The following is an 18373-nucleotide window of genomic DNA, read 5'->3' on the forward strand; positions in this document are numbered from 1 at the left end:
CAGCCTGTCACCTCCCGGGTTGGATGTTCCCCCCTGTGCCCCTGGGTGGTTCCTTTGCCCAAGGGCAGCAAAGCACCCACTGCTTTTGCAACTGGAGCATGTTGGAGCCACGAACCATGAACATTCCAGTCTCCAAAGCGAAGGCACATCTCCCTTGGTCAGAAACTTTTAAACATCAAGTTTAAGGCAGACAACTGTTTCTGCAGCTGGTTTCCGCACCCCTTTCTTTTGGCAAGGAAACACACTGAGAACAGAACCACAAAGCTGCTGAGGAACACCCAAATATTCAACTGTGGCCACTGAGAAGGAATTCCTGTCCTGGTTAGTGATTTCTCATCTCTCCTCTGGGTGTGCCAATAACTTACTCAGTACCAAAAGTCTCCTCCCAGTCTCCATGAGCTCCTGTTTAAGCAGCACCAGGAAGCTGATCCCAGTCTCCTGAGCTCCACTGTGAGGGGGAGTTCTTGAAAAGAACTCTGGGCTGGAGAACTCAGGGCTGGTTGAGTCAGCACTGGCTGGAGCGATGCCGGAGCTGGGCCAAGGCTGAGCATCCAGATCATGGTCTTGTCTTTGAGGGGCTGAAATAACCACCTGATTAATTAAATGTGGCACATTGAAGGGAAGGGGGCGATAAACTCCAAAAGTCACAATTTTACAGCTGGTTTTATTGAGGCTTTTGCCACCATGGGGTTGGTTTTGGTGTCTGGATGGGGGCGGGCTTTGGTGGCTTGTAATTTTTGCTGACTTGTAAGCTGTTTTTTGGCAACTGAGGCACAAACTCAGGTTGCTTGTACAAACTGAGACCTTTACTAGTTACGAACTCTGCAATTTGTAGGGTTTGGGAGAGGAGCATGCAAACTAGGGGGAGAGACATGCAAGCTGGTACTTTTCCACTACCCAGGAAAGTTAACAATCTTTTAAGCCATTCCCAGCACCACAAATACAGCAAGCAGGACAAAACTCTGAGACAGAAAGGGTCAGACTTAAGATCTGGAGTGCAAACAGCTCTTCTTTGTTTCTGCTCAAAGCCCATGGCTTCCTGCTGACATCTCCAAGCATCTCTGTGGTTTCACGCCAAACTTGCAGTCCCACCTCTCCCCCTTTTTATTTTTGGGCTGTAACACAGAGACTTGTGCAAAACTGTGATTAATCATATGCTGCATGCAAGATAACAAAGACAGAACACAAAGCATAATAGCAAAAACCACAAACAAACTCATTGATGTAACAATAAATGCTTTCTTTAACCATGGTCCTGTGTCAGACTTGTCAGGCCAGTTAAACTGCTCATCCCTCGATCATCACTTTTGTCAAGTTGAACAGTAAACTCTTTCAGCTTTTTAATGCTCTGCTGTATTGACTTGGAGGGGTCACTAAGGTTCTTGCATGTCCTGTGTTTAAGTAGGTGTAGGCCTAAATTTAGGCTTTAGTTTTTAGAGCAGGCCTGGGATTATCAGCTGACTGGAGCTGGGTCAGGCCAGCTGACAGCTGTCTTCTTCTGGCCAGTGGTATTCTATACCACATTCTGCTGTCATCTCAAATATAAATGCAGTGTAGGAGGAGGTGCTTCTCTCTTTGGTCTTGGCCATGGTAGTGGCAGGATGCTGCTGCTGTCATCCGCTGAGTTGGGTCCAGAACCACCTCACCTCTATGTTACCTACAGGAAAGTGAAATGTTTATTCTTAGTTTTCTCTTTGCTTGGGTCTGTCCCTAGGGGGGTGGAGTTCTCTTGGGTGATTTTGCAACCAAAATAGTGAGATTTGTGTCCTGAGAAGTTCAGTTTTCTGTTGGGTGGGGAGATGAAAAAATTGTTCATTATATCTAACTTGTGTGAGCGAGTATTGTATTGTAGTTTACTTTTAATTTTCTCTCTTTCTAGAAACAAGTTAAGTGTAAGTTTCTGAGGGTTTTTTCCATTTTTTTTTGGCGGGGTGGGGAAGAGGGGTCTTTGTCACTTTGGTTCATACTTGGCATCTTGCCAACTTTTCAAACCAAAACAAAGATTGGTGTGTCTACCCAGTTTTGGCCAGTGGACCTTGGCTGGCCTCCCAGGAGCTTGGAGGCTTCCCGGGAGCTGTGGCTGCTGTACCAGAACTTGTTTATATAAACATACCTAGTTATTGTCATAGTTTTAGTACATGTGGAACATCAAAACATAAACAATGGTTTCTCCCTGCTGGATGCTTGTGTTAACCTCTCTTTTGACTGCCCTTCTAAGTTCAGACACCTTTCCTGTGTCAACACCCCAAGAATATGAGTACAGATGAAGAGACTGTGCTTTCTGTCCTGCTCCACCCAGACAGAGAGCAAACCCCAAGTGTGGGTCATGTGGTAAACTGTGGTCCTTCCTGTGTGACAGGGGGGAAGACATGAGGTGGTGGGACAGTGGATCTAGTTCTGTATATAAAATGGAAGAAAGGTGGTAAAAAGGCTGTCCACGTAGTTGACGCAGAGACCTCAGAAAAGAGCCAAGAGCAGCAATAAGGCTGCCCTGCCTCCAGCCAGGAGGAGGAGAGGGACAACTGAGACTGTGGGACATTGCAGAACCAGAGCAGTGGCCAAGGCTTTACCTCTACACTGACTTGGTGATGATAGCCCATGCCCTGTGGGGATGGCTAGATTGATGGAAGAAGACCAATTGGAAGTGTTGAGAGCTAATGAACATCACACCTGGACTAGAATAAGGGAGAGTTGTTCCTGGCTTGGTGGGCCCAGATGCCTTGGGCCACCTGTAGGTGGGCAAGACCGATGGGTGGATTTAACCATGGACACAATTTTTAAGGTTATCCACAGCTGTGAAACATGTGCTTGCTATTGTGAAAACCCCTGAAGAGGATGTAGTGACCCCAGTGAGGGGATGGTGACTCCTGAGAAGGGGATGGTGACCCCTGAGAAGGGGATGGAGACCCAGTGTGTGCCTCAAGGACATTTAACCTTGGGAGAACAAAGTAACTTGCATTTTGAGTTTTGTGTTGCAGGACATGAACCATCATGTGAAGAAGACCTGAGCTGAACCAATGTTGGTGTCCAATGATGAACTGTTCTTTTATTGCCCCAAATACCCCACCTAATGGACTAATGCCCACAATATGGAGGGGTGGAAGATGGCTCTGAAAAAACAAAGACTGTTTAAGCACATGAAATAGACAGATGTAGAATATGGGTTTGATGTCCTTTGGTATGATTGTAGTAGTTTTAGTTAGGCCTAGATGTGGGCCTTACCTTTAGCAGGCCCTGATAATGTTATGTAGATTAGGAGGGGCAGGTGTCACCTGACATGAGCAACCAAAGAAATATTTCATCCTCAATGATGCAAACTGAGATAGAAGTGCAGTAGAGTAGGAGGTGTTCTCTCAGTTCCCATCTTGGCCGAAGTAGAGGCAAGACACGCAGCTGCTGCCTTGGTGGAGTGGGCCTTGGCTGCTGCCCACTGCTACTTCCCATTTTGTTTGAGTTCAGGAAGTAAAACATTTTATTGTCATTCTCTCTCTTTTGCCTTGCTGGGTGTCTTTTGAGGTGCTTTATGGAGTGATGAGGTCTGTTTTGATGGGAGGTAGAAAATTGTTGTTATATCTAACTTGTCTAGATGTGTCTTATATTAATAGTTTTCTCTTTTTTTTTTCTGTATAAATACATATAATTAAGTTTAAATCTTTGAGGGTTTTTTTCCTCCCTTTTCTCAGCAAGAAGGGGAGGGAGACTGGATCTGTACTTGGCAGTTGGCATTTTACCAGCTCAACCCAAGACACAGCTCATGGTCAAATGGTCAGTGTAAACCTCATGGCCAAATGGTCAGTGTCCTCTCATGGGTCTGATCACATCATGCTCACAATCATCTCATGATCATCTCATGGTCATGACCGTCTCGTGTTCAGGACCCTTCAGTGGTCAGGGCTGGAAAAACCCTCTGGGGTCATTAAGTCCAACCATTAACCCACCCCTGCTATGGCCACCAATGAACCACGTCCCAAAGTGCCACCTCCACACGTGTCCTTGGGCAGCTCCAGGGATGGGGACTCCACCACTGCCCTGAGCCAGGGCTGGAAAACCCTTTCCATGGAAACATTTTCCTGATATCCACCTAAACCTGCCCTGGAACCACTTGAGGCCATTTCCACTCAGATATTCCCCTGACACCCCTTGTTTATGTCCCTTGTTTATGTCCCATCAAGGTCACCTGATCTTTTATAGGTCCCCAGGCAATGACCAGTAACAGGTACAATGGTTGTATTGGGTATAATTCTATAGAAACATATTAACAGATGAACAAAGTAATAATACTATTAATTCTATTAGTTCTAATTAATAACTCTATTAACTATGAACAATTACTACACCACAGACAGAGTCCTCAAAGTTGTCATTTCATGCTATTTTTACCTCCCTCCATCATATTAAGCCTTTGGTTTCCACACAGGAAGAATAAAAAACAACAATTTCCTGATTATTCTTCACTTCATTCCCCTCCCCAGGCCCAGCCCCTGCCCTGCCCCCCCCTCAGGGCAGGTGAGATCCCAGGGAACACCCCCAGACTCCTCCAGGGCAGGTCCCAGAGATGAGTTTGCTTTTTTTTCCTGGGACTTCCATCTTCCAGGATCCACCTGAGACTCCTCCCAGACATCTCTTGGAGCCTCAGTCCCTGACTTTGGACTCTGAAATCCCAGATAACAGCCCTCAACTCCTCCAGGGAAGCTTCCAAGTTGGTTTTGCCCTTTTGGAAGTGGCTCTCTATTTTGGGATCCACTGCAGACTCCTTTGGGCATCTCCCAATCTTTTCCTCTCTGAGGTTGTACTTGATATCCCAGGTGACAGCCCCACACTGCTCCAATCAGACTGGAGAGGATTTGTGCCCTGGGCCTGCAGTGTCACAATGTCCCCTGCAGTGTCACAGTGTCCCCTGGGCACCCTCAGGCCCCACATCACACAGCCCTGGCAGTTCCCTCACCAGCAGTATGGGGCACTTTGGGGCACCACAACAGAGGCAAGATAATGGGCCATTAGAGAGTGTCCAAAGGAGGCAACCAAGATGGGGAAGGGCCTGCAGGGGAAGCGTGTGAGGAGCAGCTGAGGGCACTTGGTGTGTTGAGCTGCACAAGAGGAGACTGAGGGGAGATCTCAGTGCAGGTACAACTTCCTTGGTAGGGGCAGAGGAGGGGCAGGCACTGATCTCTGCTCTGTGGGGACCAGGGACAGCACCCAGGGAATGGCCTGGAGTTGTGTCAGGGCAGGGTTAGGTTGGATTTTAGAAAGAGGTTCTTCCCCCAGAGGGTGGTGGGCACTGACCAGGCTCCCCAGGGCAGTGGGCACAGCCCCAAGGCTGACAGAGCCCCAGGGGTGTTTGGATGATGCTCTGGGGCACAGGGTGTGACTCTTAGGGATGGTTCTGTGCAGGGCTGAGAGTTGGACTCCATGATCCTTGTGGGTCCCTTCCCACTCAGCACATTCTGGCATTCTGTGATCCCCTCCATCCTGAGTGCCCCTGTCAAAGCCCCCACAGCCTCCAGCCCCCCCTGCCCCAACCTGCTGCTGGCCCCACTCCTGGCTGCTTTGGGCAGGGGCTGCCTGGGATGTGCCAGTGCCTGGCACAGGAATGCTCAGGAAATGGGGGGATTTGGGGGACACCTCCCTGGGAAGGGGCTGAGCTCTCTGCAAACAACTGACTCTAACCCTGAATGTAAATTTTAGGAAGTAGTGGAACCCTCTGACAAGAAGACTTTTATGTACTCTTTGGACAAGTCTCCCTTTCCAGGTACTTCTCTGTTCTTTATGCAGTGCTTTCCCAAATACTGTTCCTATCAACAGTTTGGGTGGTGAAACAATGCTCAGAGGATCTTCTCAATTAGTATCAGCACATTTTGTATCTCTACTTCTTCCTCACTTTTTCTCTCTGACAGGTGTCAGCACCTTCCAAATTATTCAGCTTCACTCAGTTGTGCAGCAGAAGCTGTTACAGGGATCTCTGAAACATCTCAGTCTCTCAGATTCTCCACCCAGGATGGAATCACTACATTTCTGCACAAGAACAGGCCTGGACACAGCAGGATCTGCTCATCCCTGGGACTGCCTGGAGTTCCCATCTGGAGAGGTCCCCCACAATTCAGTCCAACAGTTACTTTGGAAGGTGACTCATTTTTGCTCCTTTTGGAGTTGGTTAATTTTGAAGGATCTTGACTGAACTCCATCACTTGGTTTCCAGTTGACAGACTGTCCCAGATCAGTCTCTCCTCTCGTCTGTGTGCACAATGAGCTGGGAGAGTCCCTGCACCACCCAGGGGACAAATGGCTTCAGTGCTCTGCTGGCACATCAACACAGCTTTGTTTCACTGCTTCAAACCCACCATCTCCTCTCCTCCCCCTGGCATTTTGAATCACCCTGTTTTTGGAGTCATCTGCTCTGCTCCTCTCTGTGTAAAAGCAAAATCAAAAGATGAAAGGAAAAACACCAGACTTTACTGCATATATTTTTCTCATGTTTCCTTCTGTGAACTGTGCATTTTGATTTAAAAGCATAACAACTTAATTAATCAGAGATTTGGGGCTTGAATAGTGAGTTTACTCCACTGCAGGCACTCATGGGAACTTGTTTTCTCCAGGCTCCCTCCATAGTCAGTGGAGACAAGAGAAGACTCTGGAGGCTGAGTTCTCTGAATCTAAAACTGTCGTGCAAAGGGAAGGTTACAAATCTCTTTCTGGCACACTTCTCTTGCCCTGCATTTAGGTTAGAACATCTGACAGCAATAGCAATGAGCAGCTGAATGGAAACAAGAGCATTCTGGTGCAGACAGGTGTGAGGTGGGACTGTGTGGAACACTCTGTCATCCATAATAGATTCCAGTGATTATGAAGAGTACTAAAAAGACAAGATGTACCTGGTTCCTATTCTGCCCTCCACTCTCCTTTCTTGAAGAACCAGCCAGCAAGAAGCTGTGGAAGAAAGCAGGGGACTGCAAAATACTTGATATGGCTTATTTTGAAATGAATGGATTCTCAGGGATTCCCAGTGCAAAAGGCAAGTACTGAAAAGTAGAAACATACAGAGTGGATGTGATTTTGTGGTTTAGCATCTGTGCAGTAGAAGAGAGGCTTTTGGCAGGCAGGTGTGACAGATGTTTGCAACAGGTCTGAGTGAGCTTGGAATTTCCCAGGAATGGGGTGAAATAGCCAACAGTCCCCTTAAAATCCTCTCTTTGGGTGGAACAATTCTTTGTGAGTGTTTAGAAAAGGTAGAAAGAAGACAACAAAATCTCTGAGGACTCTTAAGTGAAATGTGAAACAGAAAACTCAGGGTGTGAGAATTGCTTGAAGGACAATCTCTGTGCTATGTCAGAAGACTGCAGGACAGAAAAAAGCAGAGAGGAAAGGACAGAACTTTTGTCCAGACTGTGAAATTATCACCCTTAGTTTTGCCATGTTCCTGTCTCAGCAGGATGGATTGAAAGTCAGCCTGGGCCCAGAAAATGAAACAGCAGTTACTGAGTTCATCCTAGAGGGTTTCCCAGGGCTTGATCAAAGACTGCAGCTGTTTCTCTCTCTAGTCCTTCTGCTCATGTACCTGACAACGGTGCTGGGGAATGCAACCATCATTTTCCTTGTGTGTGTGGATCATCACCTGCAAACCCCCATGTACTTTTTCATCAGCAACTTGGCCTTCCTGGAAATCTGGTTTACATCCTCCACAAGCATCAAATTGTTTGCAATCCTGAGTTCTGATCAGAAAACCATCTCACTGAGCAGCTGCTTTGCCCAATCCTATTTCTATTTTGCCCTGGGCTGCACAGAGTTCATCCTGCTTGTGGTCTTGTCCTGTGACCGCTGTGTTGCCATCTGCCAACCCCTGCACTACGCTGCCCTCATGGAGCCTCAGCTCTGCCTCTGCCTGGTCGTTGCTGCCTGGGCCATCGGCTTCAGCCTCCAGAGCTACCGCCTGCTCTTCCTCCCTGAGCTGTCTTTCTGTGGCTCCAACAGGATCCCCCACTTTCTTTGTGACAACACCCCCTGGTTCAAACTGTCCTGCTCTGACACCAGCCTGCTTTGGAAAATAGACTCTGTTTTCTCATCGTGTGTCCTGATGGGTTCCTTGTGCTTCACTCTGGCATTTTACATGTGCATCCTTTTCTGTATTCTGCATCTTCCAGCAGCCTCTGAGAGGAAGAAAGCTTGTGCTACCTGTTCTTCCCATCTCATCACCTTATCCATTGCATATGGGAGCTGTATTGCTCTCTACATGTGTCCTTCAGAAGATGCTTCCTTGAAGACCAACAAAATTGTGACTTTGCTGAACACAGTCCTGTACCCATTCTTAAATCCATTCATATACAGCCTGAGGAACAGGGCTGTGATACTGGCACTGAACAAATTCCTTGCCAGGACAGTAATAAAGCTTTTCCCCTAATCAGGATGCATTTCTGGACAGAAATGCCAAGGACATGCTATCCTATGTTTAACAATGCCATGTATGTAACCACCACGCATGGATGCCTTGGGAGATTTAATCTCTTGTCAGACTGTGTCTGGCCAAGTGATAAGGAGCTCCTCTCCACACACAGACAGGGCACTAACAGTGGTAGGAGGAGTAGCTCACTTAATCCTCTGCCCTGGCTGCTCCCAGACCCATCAATGGAGAGCCATAAGGTCTCTAAGAATCCATCTCCCTAACAGAGAAGAGCACAGAGGAACTGTGCCGAGTGACAGTCCAAATTACAGGCTCCTGAGAAATGGACACCTTGTCCCAGCTCCTTCCAAGGCTGCCCTGGGAGAGTCGTCAGCCCTGTTGTCTCAGTTTGAAAGCTCTAAGTCAGGGGGAGCAGATCACCACTTGGATTAAGGGGATTGTTGCCTAGGAGTGTAGGACACATTCTGGAATGCAGGGGAAGAGCATTTTTGGATAGCCCAGGACTTGTGGGAAGTTAAGGAACCCAGATGGTGCAGTCTGCCCTGTCTTCTCATTAAACTTAATTTTTAACTTCTTTGTGTAGGAGTTAAACTATTCTGCAACTCCTGTGTGAGCAAATCTCTAATCTGCATGAGTGTGTGAGCCTGGGGGTCTGAGTGCAGCAGCTGGAGGAGGGCCAGGACATCAAACAGCCTGTATGTCAATATGTGAAACTGAACAACCAGAGGGACTGGAATTGAGGGTTTGTGTGTGTGTGTGTGTGTGTGTGTGTGTGTGTGTGTCTGTGTGTCTGTGTGTATGTGTCTGTGTGTGTGTCTGTGTGTCTGTGTGTATGTGTCTGTGTGTGTGTCTGTGTGTGTGTGTGTGTGTGTGTCTGTGTGTGTGTGTGTGTCTGTGTGTGTGTCTGTGTCTGTGTGTGTCTATGTGTCTGTGTGTGTGTGTGTGTGAGTCCGTCTTTGTGTGTGTCTGTGTGTGTGTGTGAGTCCGTCTGTGTGTGTGAGTCCGTCTGTGTGTGTCTGTGTGTGTGTGTGTGAGTCCATCTGTGTGTGTCTGTGTGTGTGTGTGTGTGTGTGTGTGAGTCCGCCTGTGTGTGTGTGTCTGTGTGTGTGTGTCTGTGTGTGTGTGTCTGCCCGTGTGTGTCTCTGTGTGTGTGTCTGTGTGTGTGAGTCTGTCTGTGTGTGTCTGTCTGTGTGTGTGTGTCTGCGTGTCTGTCTGTGTCTGTCTGTGTGTGTCTGTCTCTGTGTGTCTGTGTGTCACTGGCAGGGTCTGTACCGGCACCTGGAATGGGACTGTGGCCCCAGGGGCTCATGTGTCCAAATGTCTGCCACTGGTGAGACTGGTGTAAGCTGCTGAGCAGGTGGGTGACTGAGCACAGCTGCTGGAGGGATCCACCATGCACAGGTACACCTGTGCAATAGAGGAGTTCAGACTACATGAGAATAATTCTGTTAAAAGGGATCTACAATGAACAAACTGCCTGACCCCTTCAGTGTGGACCAAAATTACAGCATGTAATTAAGGGCACTCTCCAAATGTCTCTTAAACACTGACAGCTTTGGGGTATCCCCCACCTCTTCAGGAAGTCTGTTTCAGAGTTTCACTACACTCTCAGTAAAGAAATGCTTCCTGTTGTTCAAACTAAACCTTCCCTGGTGCAGCTTTGAATCATTCCCACATGTTCTATCACTGGATACCGGGCAGAAGAGGTCAGCACCTCTCTCTCCATGCTCCCTCCTCAGGAAGCTGTAGAGAGTCTCAGCCTCCTTTACTCAAAACTAGAGCAGCCCAGAGTCCTAAGATGCTTCTCACAGAACATGCCTTCCAGCCCTTTCAGCAGCTTTGTTGCCCTTCTCTGGCAGCATTCCAGGACCTTAACATCCTTCTTAAGTTGTGGGGCCCAGGACTACACACAGTACTCAAGGTGAGGCCACCCCAGCACTGAACACAGCAGGACAATCACCTCAGTGACCAGCTGGTTTTACTGTTTGATGCTCCCCAGGGTGCTGTTTGCCCTCCTGGCTGCCAGGGCACACTGCTGTCTCACACTGACCCTGCTGCCCACCAGCACCCCCAGGTCCCTCTCTGTGGGGCTGTTTCCAGCCACACCTCTCCCAGCTTACACGTGTGCCCAGCTTTACTCTTTCCTAAGTGCACAGTGCAGAGAGAGCAGAGTGTGTGCAGCTGCAGGGGTGCTAAAGGTGGGGACAGAGCTGAACTGGCAGGGAAAGGTGGGCTCATGCTGAACTGAAACAGGTTGATGTTTTTTGTAATTTGAAGCAGCAGAAGGATATTTGTGTGGAGATATGGAGTGGCAAGGGCACTGTGGATGCTTAGGGAGCATTAGCAAAGCTCAGGAAGAACCTGAGTGAGTTGTGGGAAACACAGGAACTGACGGATACTCAGAAAATATGTTGGAAGACAGACACAGCAAGAACAGGGAGGTGCCAGTAAAGCTGAGGAGTTCCTGGGTCTGAGTGAGGCTGAAAAGCAGAGGGGATAGATAAAGTGTGGAAGGGAACAGGTACGGCCCAGGCCTGAGCAGAGCTTGCTGACATCCTCAGGAACCTGCAGGTTTGCTGATGAATTTTCCTTTTCTAAAGGCTGGTTCAGTCAAGACAAACCTCTGGGAATAATTTATTATTAAGTCTTCAATTCTTCTGTGGTTAATTAGACAGATTCCAGAAGTGTATTCAAAGTGAGTGTATTACATTAACAAAATGCATGAAGAAATATTTATTTTTGTCCTGTTTACCTTTTTCCTATTTATACACTGATAGCAGCAATTCCTAATTGATTTTGTTCCCAAGCACCAGGGATGGTCTCCTTGTCTGCTTGTTCCCTCCATAGTCTCTTCTCAGTGATGGCATCTTCAACAAGACAAGCCCCTGGGAATAATTTGCTTGTAAATTTTCAAATCTTCTGTGGTCAATTACAGAGATCTCAGAAATGCATTCAAAGTTAATATCTTGTGTTAAAATAAAGAGAAAAGATGTATTTTTTGTGGCCTGTTTATTTTTTCCTGTTTATACATTAATGTCAGAAATCCCCAAATTACTTTGATCATGAGTACCAATTAATGCAGTCTAAATAAGTATGAAAATCAAGACCCTTTACGTCTTACATTTAATCAAACGTTATCCCTAATCCCTGCCCCACCATTTCCCTCATCACATGCCTGGCACTCAAAGCAGCCTTGTGCAATCTGAGCTTCCTCCACTAAAGGCTGGACCTGCAGGTTTCAGCTCCTGGGCACCAACTCCCACCTGCTATACTTGGAGAAGGAGCTGCAGGAGACACACAGGGATGTTCATTTACTTCAGAAAAAAAAAAAAAAGAAAAAAAACCAAAACAAAGGAAGGCACAAACAAACCAAAACCCACAACTCCTTCCTTAGCTGTACATTAAGCCCACGTTGCTTCCACTGAAGTTCACTTTCCACAATAGGTAGTCTTAGACCAAATGCAAAAATGTTCTTTGTCAAGTACAGGTCACAAGATATTCCCAAACACTTCCTGTCCCGATTCTGTCCATATTTGCTCTTCGCACACAGGTCACACACTGCAGTCAGAATTTCCCTTGATCCAGAGAGGGAGGAAAAGAGAGAAGGAGCATGAAATTCTGCCTTCTGCTGAGTTAAATCTGCATCAATCCCAATATTCTGGGGTGACAAGAACTTTATCAGACACTCTCTGCAGCATCTGTTCAGTGGGGGAAAATCTGTCTGGATGGCCAAGCCCAAGGACTGGTGGGGAATGGAATTACATCCAGGATTTTTCCCAGGGATCAGTATTGGGGTGAGTTCAGTTAAACATCTTTATCAATGATCTGGATGAGGAGATCAAGTGCACCTTCAGTCAGTTTGCAGATGACAACAGTTTAGGTGGGATTGCTGATCTGCTGGAGGGCAGGAAGGCTCTGCAGAGGGGCCTGGGCAAGCTGGATCGATGGGCCCTGGTCAGTTGGATGAGGTTCAACAAGGCCAAGTGGTGGGTCCTGCCCTGGGGTCACAACTATCCCAAATCCTTGGTCATGCCCTGTAACTGTTCCCCACATCCTGTCCTGCGTCCTTAATCCCTCCATTTCAAGGAACCTTTTGGAATAAAGGAGCTTTATACTCTGGGTATGGAGGGAGATCCAAGTGTCACTGGAGTAGGAACTCATCAGGTTTGTGCTCTTTAGGGGATCAGGAACTGGTGACACTTAGAGGCACAGAAAGTTTTCCTTCATTGCCCACAGTACAAATGAAAGAGGATACAATTTCTAAACTCCACAGCTCTTTGTGCAGCTTTCCTCAGCCACAGCAACCAGGATAAGCCACATCCTTGCTGTGCTGGTCCCACAGCCCAGGGTGCTCCTGGCCTCCCTTGCTGCCAGGGCACACGGCTGCCTCCTGCCCAGCTCCTGCCCACCCACAGCTGCCTTACAGGGCTGCTCCCAGCCAGGCAGCTCCCAGCCTGTGCCATGGCCAGGGCAGTGCCCTGCAGGGGCACACACTGTCATGTGTCCCTCTGCCATTGCAGGAGGTTCCTGCCAAGACGGGCTCTCCTCCTCCCTGAAGCTTTCCCTGAGCACAGAGGCCTGAGAGACCTTTCCAGTGAAGACTCAGACAGAGAAGCCATGGAGCCCCTCAGCCCCACAGCAGTGTCTGATGGAATTAAATCCCCCTCCCCATCCCACAGCAGCCCTGCATTTCTCTCCTTCAGCCTTGGTCTCCAGCACAGCCACTGAGGCTCTTTTGGCTCTTGACTTTTCTGGCAGACACCAGCTCCAGGGAAGCTTTGCCTTCCCTGCAGTTCCACATGCACAACACAGGCCATGCCCAGGAATTCCTTGTCTGTGCCTGGCCTTGCTGTCACCCCCTGTCAGAGATTCCATGGCCCCTTTGTGCCCCACTGCCCCACAGCTGGTCCCACAGCCGGTCCCACAGCCCCCTGTGCAGCCCCAGCCCAGGGCAGGAGCATCCATGGTGGGGAATGGCCCTTCTGATGGAATGCCCAGGGTAGTTCCTGGGCTTGGTCACCCCATGCCTGTCCTATTCCACACCTCTCCGAGCCCCTGGTGAGACTGTGTCACCTGTGGGGCCTCACAGACAGCCCTGCTCAGGCTCTGTCGGGCTCTGGGCCAGGAGAGGGGCTGGGCAGGGCTGGCCATTGCCCTGGGACAGCCCCTGAGCCAGCAGGAGGGGGGAGGTGGGCACAGCAAAACCCACCCATAACCCTGGGCTGAGCAACCAGGGCTGGAAATGACTGGAGAGAGATAGTGGGGGTGACAAGTGTCCTGGGCCACCTTCCTGGTGTGTTCCTTCCACCAAGAGCACAGACCTGCCCGGAGCCGCAATAGTAGTGGAGGGTCAGAGAGCCACTATCGGGAACTGGGAAATCCCACTTGGTGCATCCACTCCTGGGTGAGCTTTCCATCTTTGCTGTGAAAAGAGCCCAACTTTTATATGTTAAACAAACAAGCTTATATCACTTATTCAGTGTGGAAAATATCTGGCTTTCTTCTCTCCTTGTTTTTCACCCAAAGCCTGGCCAAGGCTTCAGAGGAAAATCAGGGAGTCAGTTTGGACCATCTGCTGTCAATCGAGCCCAGCCATCTCTGCCATGGCCTTGACCTGTCTCTAAATACAGAAAGACAGATCTATTCATATCTCATCAAAGAACAGATCCTAATCTTCCCTAATAAGTGAATACCAATGTATCTCACTAACAAGCACAGATGTTTACACAGGTGCAGCCTTATGTATTTCACTGAGGATATACAGGCTTTGGCCAATAAGCAGACACAAGGCTAAATAGAACATTAAATTGCAATGTTCATCTCAAGATCACCTCTGGCTCAGGGCCTGTTGTTCAGGCCTCAGCACTTCAGAGATACACGGATGGTTTTCTCTCCCAAATCTGTTCCAGCCCAGTCCAGCTCCCTCCAAGCTCTCCCACCTGCCCTGGGCTCTCTCCAACACCAAGGGCCTCTCCCAGCACAGCCCAGGTGGGTCTGGCCCCACAGCCCTGCTCAGGGCAGGGTGCTCTGGGCAGTGGCACCACAGTCCAGCCCCTGGGAAGGCACAGCAGCATCTGGAGCTCAGAGAGGACTCAGACCCACTGGTGGTGAATGTGCTTGGCAAGAGGAACAGGAGGCACCTGTGTGCCCTGCACTCCTCTGCAGGAGATCTTGAGAGCTCTCAGCCCCTTCCTGCCATCCCATCTCCCCAGGATAGAACAAAACCCCCAACCCTTGTGGTCCTCAAGAGCTTTTCCTGCTCCAGGCACAGGGTGCATCCCAAGGCTCAGGCAGCTAGAAAGCTGTTCTCATTTCCAGTTCATTCCTGCTCTGCTAAGGATAGTAAAAACAATAACAGAAAAAAGTTGATGCATGTTCATTTATTTCACTTAAATACAAAGTGAGACTCCTTGTATACAGAAAGGGTCTTGGTTACACAGGAAGGAGGGATCATTAAGTTGGAGGGAATGAAGCACTTCTGTGAAGACAACAGCATCAGAAAGGGAAAAAAATTAAAAAAAAAGAAACGAGAGAGCCTTGTCCTGCAGTGACAAACACTGGTGGCTACTGACAGAGGAAATCAAGCAGTCTGGTGGTTCACTTGGTTGGATGACAGCTGCCCACCAAACTGTTCTGACAACTCTCCATTCCCAGACTGACATGAGAGAGAAAATAATTCATAAAATGACTCATGGGCTCATATAAGACAGGTTACTGTAGCAAAAGTAGAAGTTTGCATGCCCAAACAGAGAGAAAATCCATATTCTCTGTTTCCCATTAGCAGTGTCCAGCACTTCCTGGGAAGCAGGGCTTCAGGATATGAGGTGGTTGTTTAGGAAGGCAAACTCTGTAAATAATGAATGTCCACCCCTTCTTCCTTAGCTTTTATTCCTCAAATGATGTCATACGGTCCAGACTATCCCTTTGGCTAATTTGGGTTATCTGTCCTAGATATGTCTCCTTCCCAGCCCCCTGATGGTGGAAATGTTAAAGGGACAGTGCTGGTGCTGTGCAAGCTCTGCTGAGCAGCACCAAAAACACTGGTGTGTTATAAACACCTTTCCAGCTCCTAAGGCAAAGTACAGAACTCTGAATGCTACTGTGGGAAATAGAAAACACTGTCAAGCATCCAGTCATTACTTCCCTGAGAGCTACCTTAAACTCCTGGTTCCTCAGGCTGTAGATGAGGGGGTTGAGGGCTGGAGGAACCACCGAATACAGAACTGACAGGCCCAGATCCAGAGACGGGGAAGAGACGGAGGGAGGCTTCAGGTAGGCAAATATGCCAGTGCTGAGAAACAGGGAGACCACAGCCAGGTGAGGGAGGCACGTGGAAAAGGCTTTGTGCCGTCCCTGCTCAGAGGGGATCCTCAGCACAGCCCTGAAGATCTGCACATACGAGAAAATAATGAAAATGAAACATCCCACAAATGGAAAAGCACTAACCATGATGAGCCCAATTTCCCTGAGGTAGGAGTGTGAGCAGGAGAGCTTGAGGATCTGTGGGATTTCACAGAAGAACTGGCTCAGGGCATTGCCATGGCACAGGGGCAGGGAAAATGTATTGGCTGTGTGCAGCAGAGAGTAGAGAAAGCCACTGGCCCAGGCAGCTTCTGCCATGTGGGCACAAGCTCTGCTGCCCAAGAGGGTCCCGTAGTGCAGGGGTTTGCAGATGGCAACGTAGCGGTCGTAGCACATGATGGTGAGGAGGAAAAACTCAGCTGACATAAAAAACGTAAACAGAAAGAGCTGTGCAGCACATCCCATGTAGGAGATGGTTGTGGTGTCCCAGAGGGAGTTGTGCATGGCTTTGGGGACAGTGGTGCAGATGCAGCCCAGGTCTGTGAGGGACAGGTTGAGCAGGAAGAAGTGCATGGGGGTGTGCAGGTGGTGGTCGCAGGCTACGGCGCTGATGATGAGGCCGTTGCCCAGGAGGGCAGCCAGGGAGATGCCCAGGAAGAGCCAGAAGTGCAGGAGCTGCAGCTGCCGCGTGTCTGCCAATGGCAGGAGGAGGAACTGGCTGATGGAGCTGCTGTTGGACATTTGCTGCTTCTTGGCATGGAGCCTGTTCAAACACAGGAAAGGAAGGGGAAAAAGTAAAACAGCTTCCTGTCAAAAAAGCCACTCTGTTTTCATAGAAATCTCCTCTAGCAGAGATTTAATTCCCTTCTCTGGTTTCTACTGGCTGAGGGTGGTGTGAGGAGTAGGAGCTCTGGCCATGTGCTGCCAAGCACTCAGCTTTGCCTTGCTGCACTGGGGACATGGAGGTGGTTTGTGGCACCATTGACAATCACAATGGGTGTTGCATGTAACCCACCTGCAGTGGGAAATTCAGCCTCTGCACCCATGACTTGGAAGACTTTGGGCTGCAGAAGAAAGGCTTTAGTCTACTTTTTATGTATTCCACCTTAACATCTCTTGATTGTTCCTTTTTCGAGTAAAAATTCCTCCCAGGAGCAGCAGGGAGCAGTCCAGTGGCATCTCTGGCTATGGAGACTCTGATGGCAACATAAGAATGACCCTGAGGAGGCTGCAAAAGGGACACTGACACTGTCCATACGACATGGTGTGTTGATGACTGACATTTCTCACTCTATTCTTCTCTAAAAATAATAAGTTTGAAGTTTCCTGAACTTAGACAATTTTTAAGGCTTCTGTCCCAGTCTTAATACTCAGGACAGAAGGCTGAAAGAATAGGGTCCTTCTCTTAGAGTTGGCCCCTGACCTGCTGCACTTCTCAAAAAGATCCCTGGGAAATGTTCTCTAAGACAGAGCTGTGAGCAGCCCTCACCCCTGCAACCTGCTCTCCAAAGGATAAAGACCCTTCCCCCCCATATTAGTGTTTACTTATTCCATGCAGGCCTTCTCCCCAGCCCTGTGAGCAGCTCCCCAGGCTGGCTGAGAGCTGACCCTGGCAGGCAGCAGAGTCCCTGCCCCAGCACAGCGCCCTGGGCTGCATGACCCTGCTCTGCACCACAGTCCTGGGCACCCCTGGCTGCAACCCCAGCTCCACAGCTAATCCAAAGTGTCCCCCAATAGCCCCCTCCTCACACATCCCATCAGCTGGGGCTCCAGGAGCTGCCCCTGCATTGCCCTGCACCCACAGACTCACCATGTCCAGCACTGCAAAGATTTCTCCTCCAAGAGCTCTGAGTCATCCTCCCAATGCTGAGCCCCTTTAAGCTCTGTCTGTGCCCTGCTGGTGTCCCTGAGCTGCCCTGGCAGTGCCCTGAGCCCTGCTGGGCTGTGCACAGGAGCTGCTCCTGGGCAGAGCTGTCTCTCTGCAGCGCTGCCCGCTTGCCAGGAGCTCCCTGTGTGCCAGGAGCCCGGCCCAGCTCAGCAGCACAGCAACAGCCCAGGGCATTTAATGGCCCTCTGGGGGGTTTGTGTTGTTTACATCAGACTCAGTCCATCAGAGTAACTTCAAACAACTTTTCAAGAAGTCAAAGCAGATTGAAACACTGAAGTTTCTTGTAGTGGTAATGGGTCCCACTAAGGAACAAGACTGAGAAATTGTCCCCAGATTCCAGTTAGAGCAGAAAACTGGAAGGAGTGATGGCAAGTATAGACAAGGAAGGGAAAGATGACTCTCATCTTTAGTAAAACTGGCTGTGTTTTAGAATTCAAAGGGCTAAGGCCTGACCAACAGGCCCTGGAAAGGGTGATCTTGGCCCTCCCTCATTCCTCCAGGCCCTTCCTGGGGCACTTGGAATGTGGGAATGTGCAATGCCAAGGTCAGGACAATGGGGTGGCACCTTCCAGGCTGCTGAGCAGGGACAAGGAGGCAATGAGGCCCCAGGACTGCAAGGCTCACTTGTCTCCTCATGCCATCAGGGGCACACACAGCAGCCATGGCCAAAGGCCTGCACAAGTTGGCTCTCTTGGGGCCTTTCAGCTTCTGCACATCCCTGTCTCCTCTCCAGCCCAGGCTGTCCTACAGTGTCCATGCCCTGCCCCTTTCCCTGCAGGCTGTCGGCATCC

The 18373-nt window shown here is 49.2% G+C and overlaps 4 protein-coding genes across 5 annotated transcripts in view; 2 read left to right on the forward strand and 2 right to left on the reverse strand.

Moving 5' to 3' along the window:
* Window positions 1–18373, forward strand: part of LOC139673817 (zinc finger protein 850-like) — a 584874-nt gene that overhangs the window by 381881 nt on the left and 184620 nt on the right. The gene's annotated exons all lie outside the window — the stretch shown is intronic.
* The window catches only part of LOC139673815 (zinc finger protein 850-like), a 262338-nt gene that overhangs the window by 142603 nt on the left and 101362 nt on the right, over window positions 1–18373 (reverse strand). The gene's annotated exons all lie outside the window — the stretch shown is intronic.
* Window positions 7409–8887, forward strand: LOC139673874 (olfactory receptor 6F1-like). Its single transcript, XM_071559804.1, has one exon. The coding sequence runs from the start codon at window positions 7409–7411 to the stop codon at window positions 8390–8392; it is 984 nt and encodes a 327-aa protein (XP_071415905.1). The 3' UTR covers window positions 8393–8887.
* LOC139674133 (olfactory receptor 14A16-like) lies at window positions 9698–16435 on the reverse strand. The gene is made up of 2 exons (XM_071560279.1): window positions 15476–16435; window positions 9698–9799 (listed from the first exon to the last, which is right to left on the reverse strand). The coding sequence occupies exons 1-2, from the start codon at window positions 16433–16435 to the stop codon at window positions 9698–9700; spliced, it is 1062 nt and encodes a 353-aa protein (XP_071416380.1).

This window comes from Pithys albifrons, chromosome 7 (assembly GCF_047495875.1).
Source record: "Pithys albifrons albifrons isolate INPA30051 chromosome 7, PitAlb_v1, whole genome shotgun sequence".
Lineage (NCBI taxonomy): Eukaryota > Metazoa > Chordata > Aves > Passeriformes > Thamnophilidae > Pithys > Pithys albifrons.

What these genes read in the sequence shown, in the direction of transcription:
- LOC139674133 (XM_071560279.1), bottom strand. Translation starts at nt 16,435, where the DNA reads ATGTCCAACAGCAGCTCCATCAGCCAGTTCCTCCTCCTGCCATTGGCA. An exon ending in ACAGTAGCATTCAGAGTTCT is followed by an intron (nt 9,800 to 15,475) that starts GTACTTTGCCTT and finishes TCTATTGCACAG; the next exon opens with GTGTACCTGTGCATGGTGGA.
- LOC139673874 (XM_071559804.1), top strand. Translation starts at nt 7,409, where the DNA reads ATGTTCCTGTCTCAGCAGGATGGATTGAAAGTCAGCCTGGGCCCAGAA.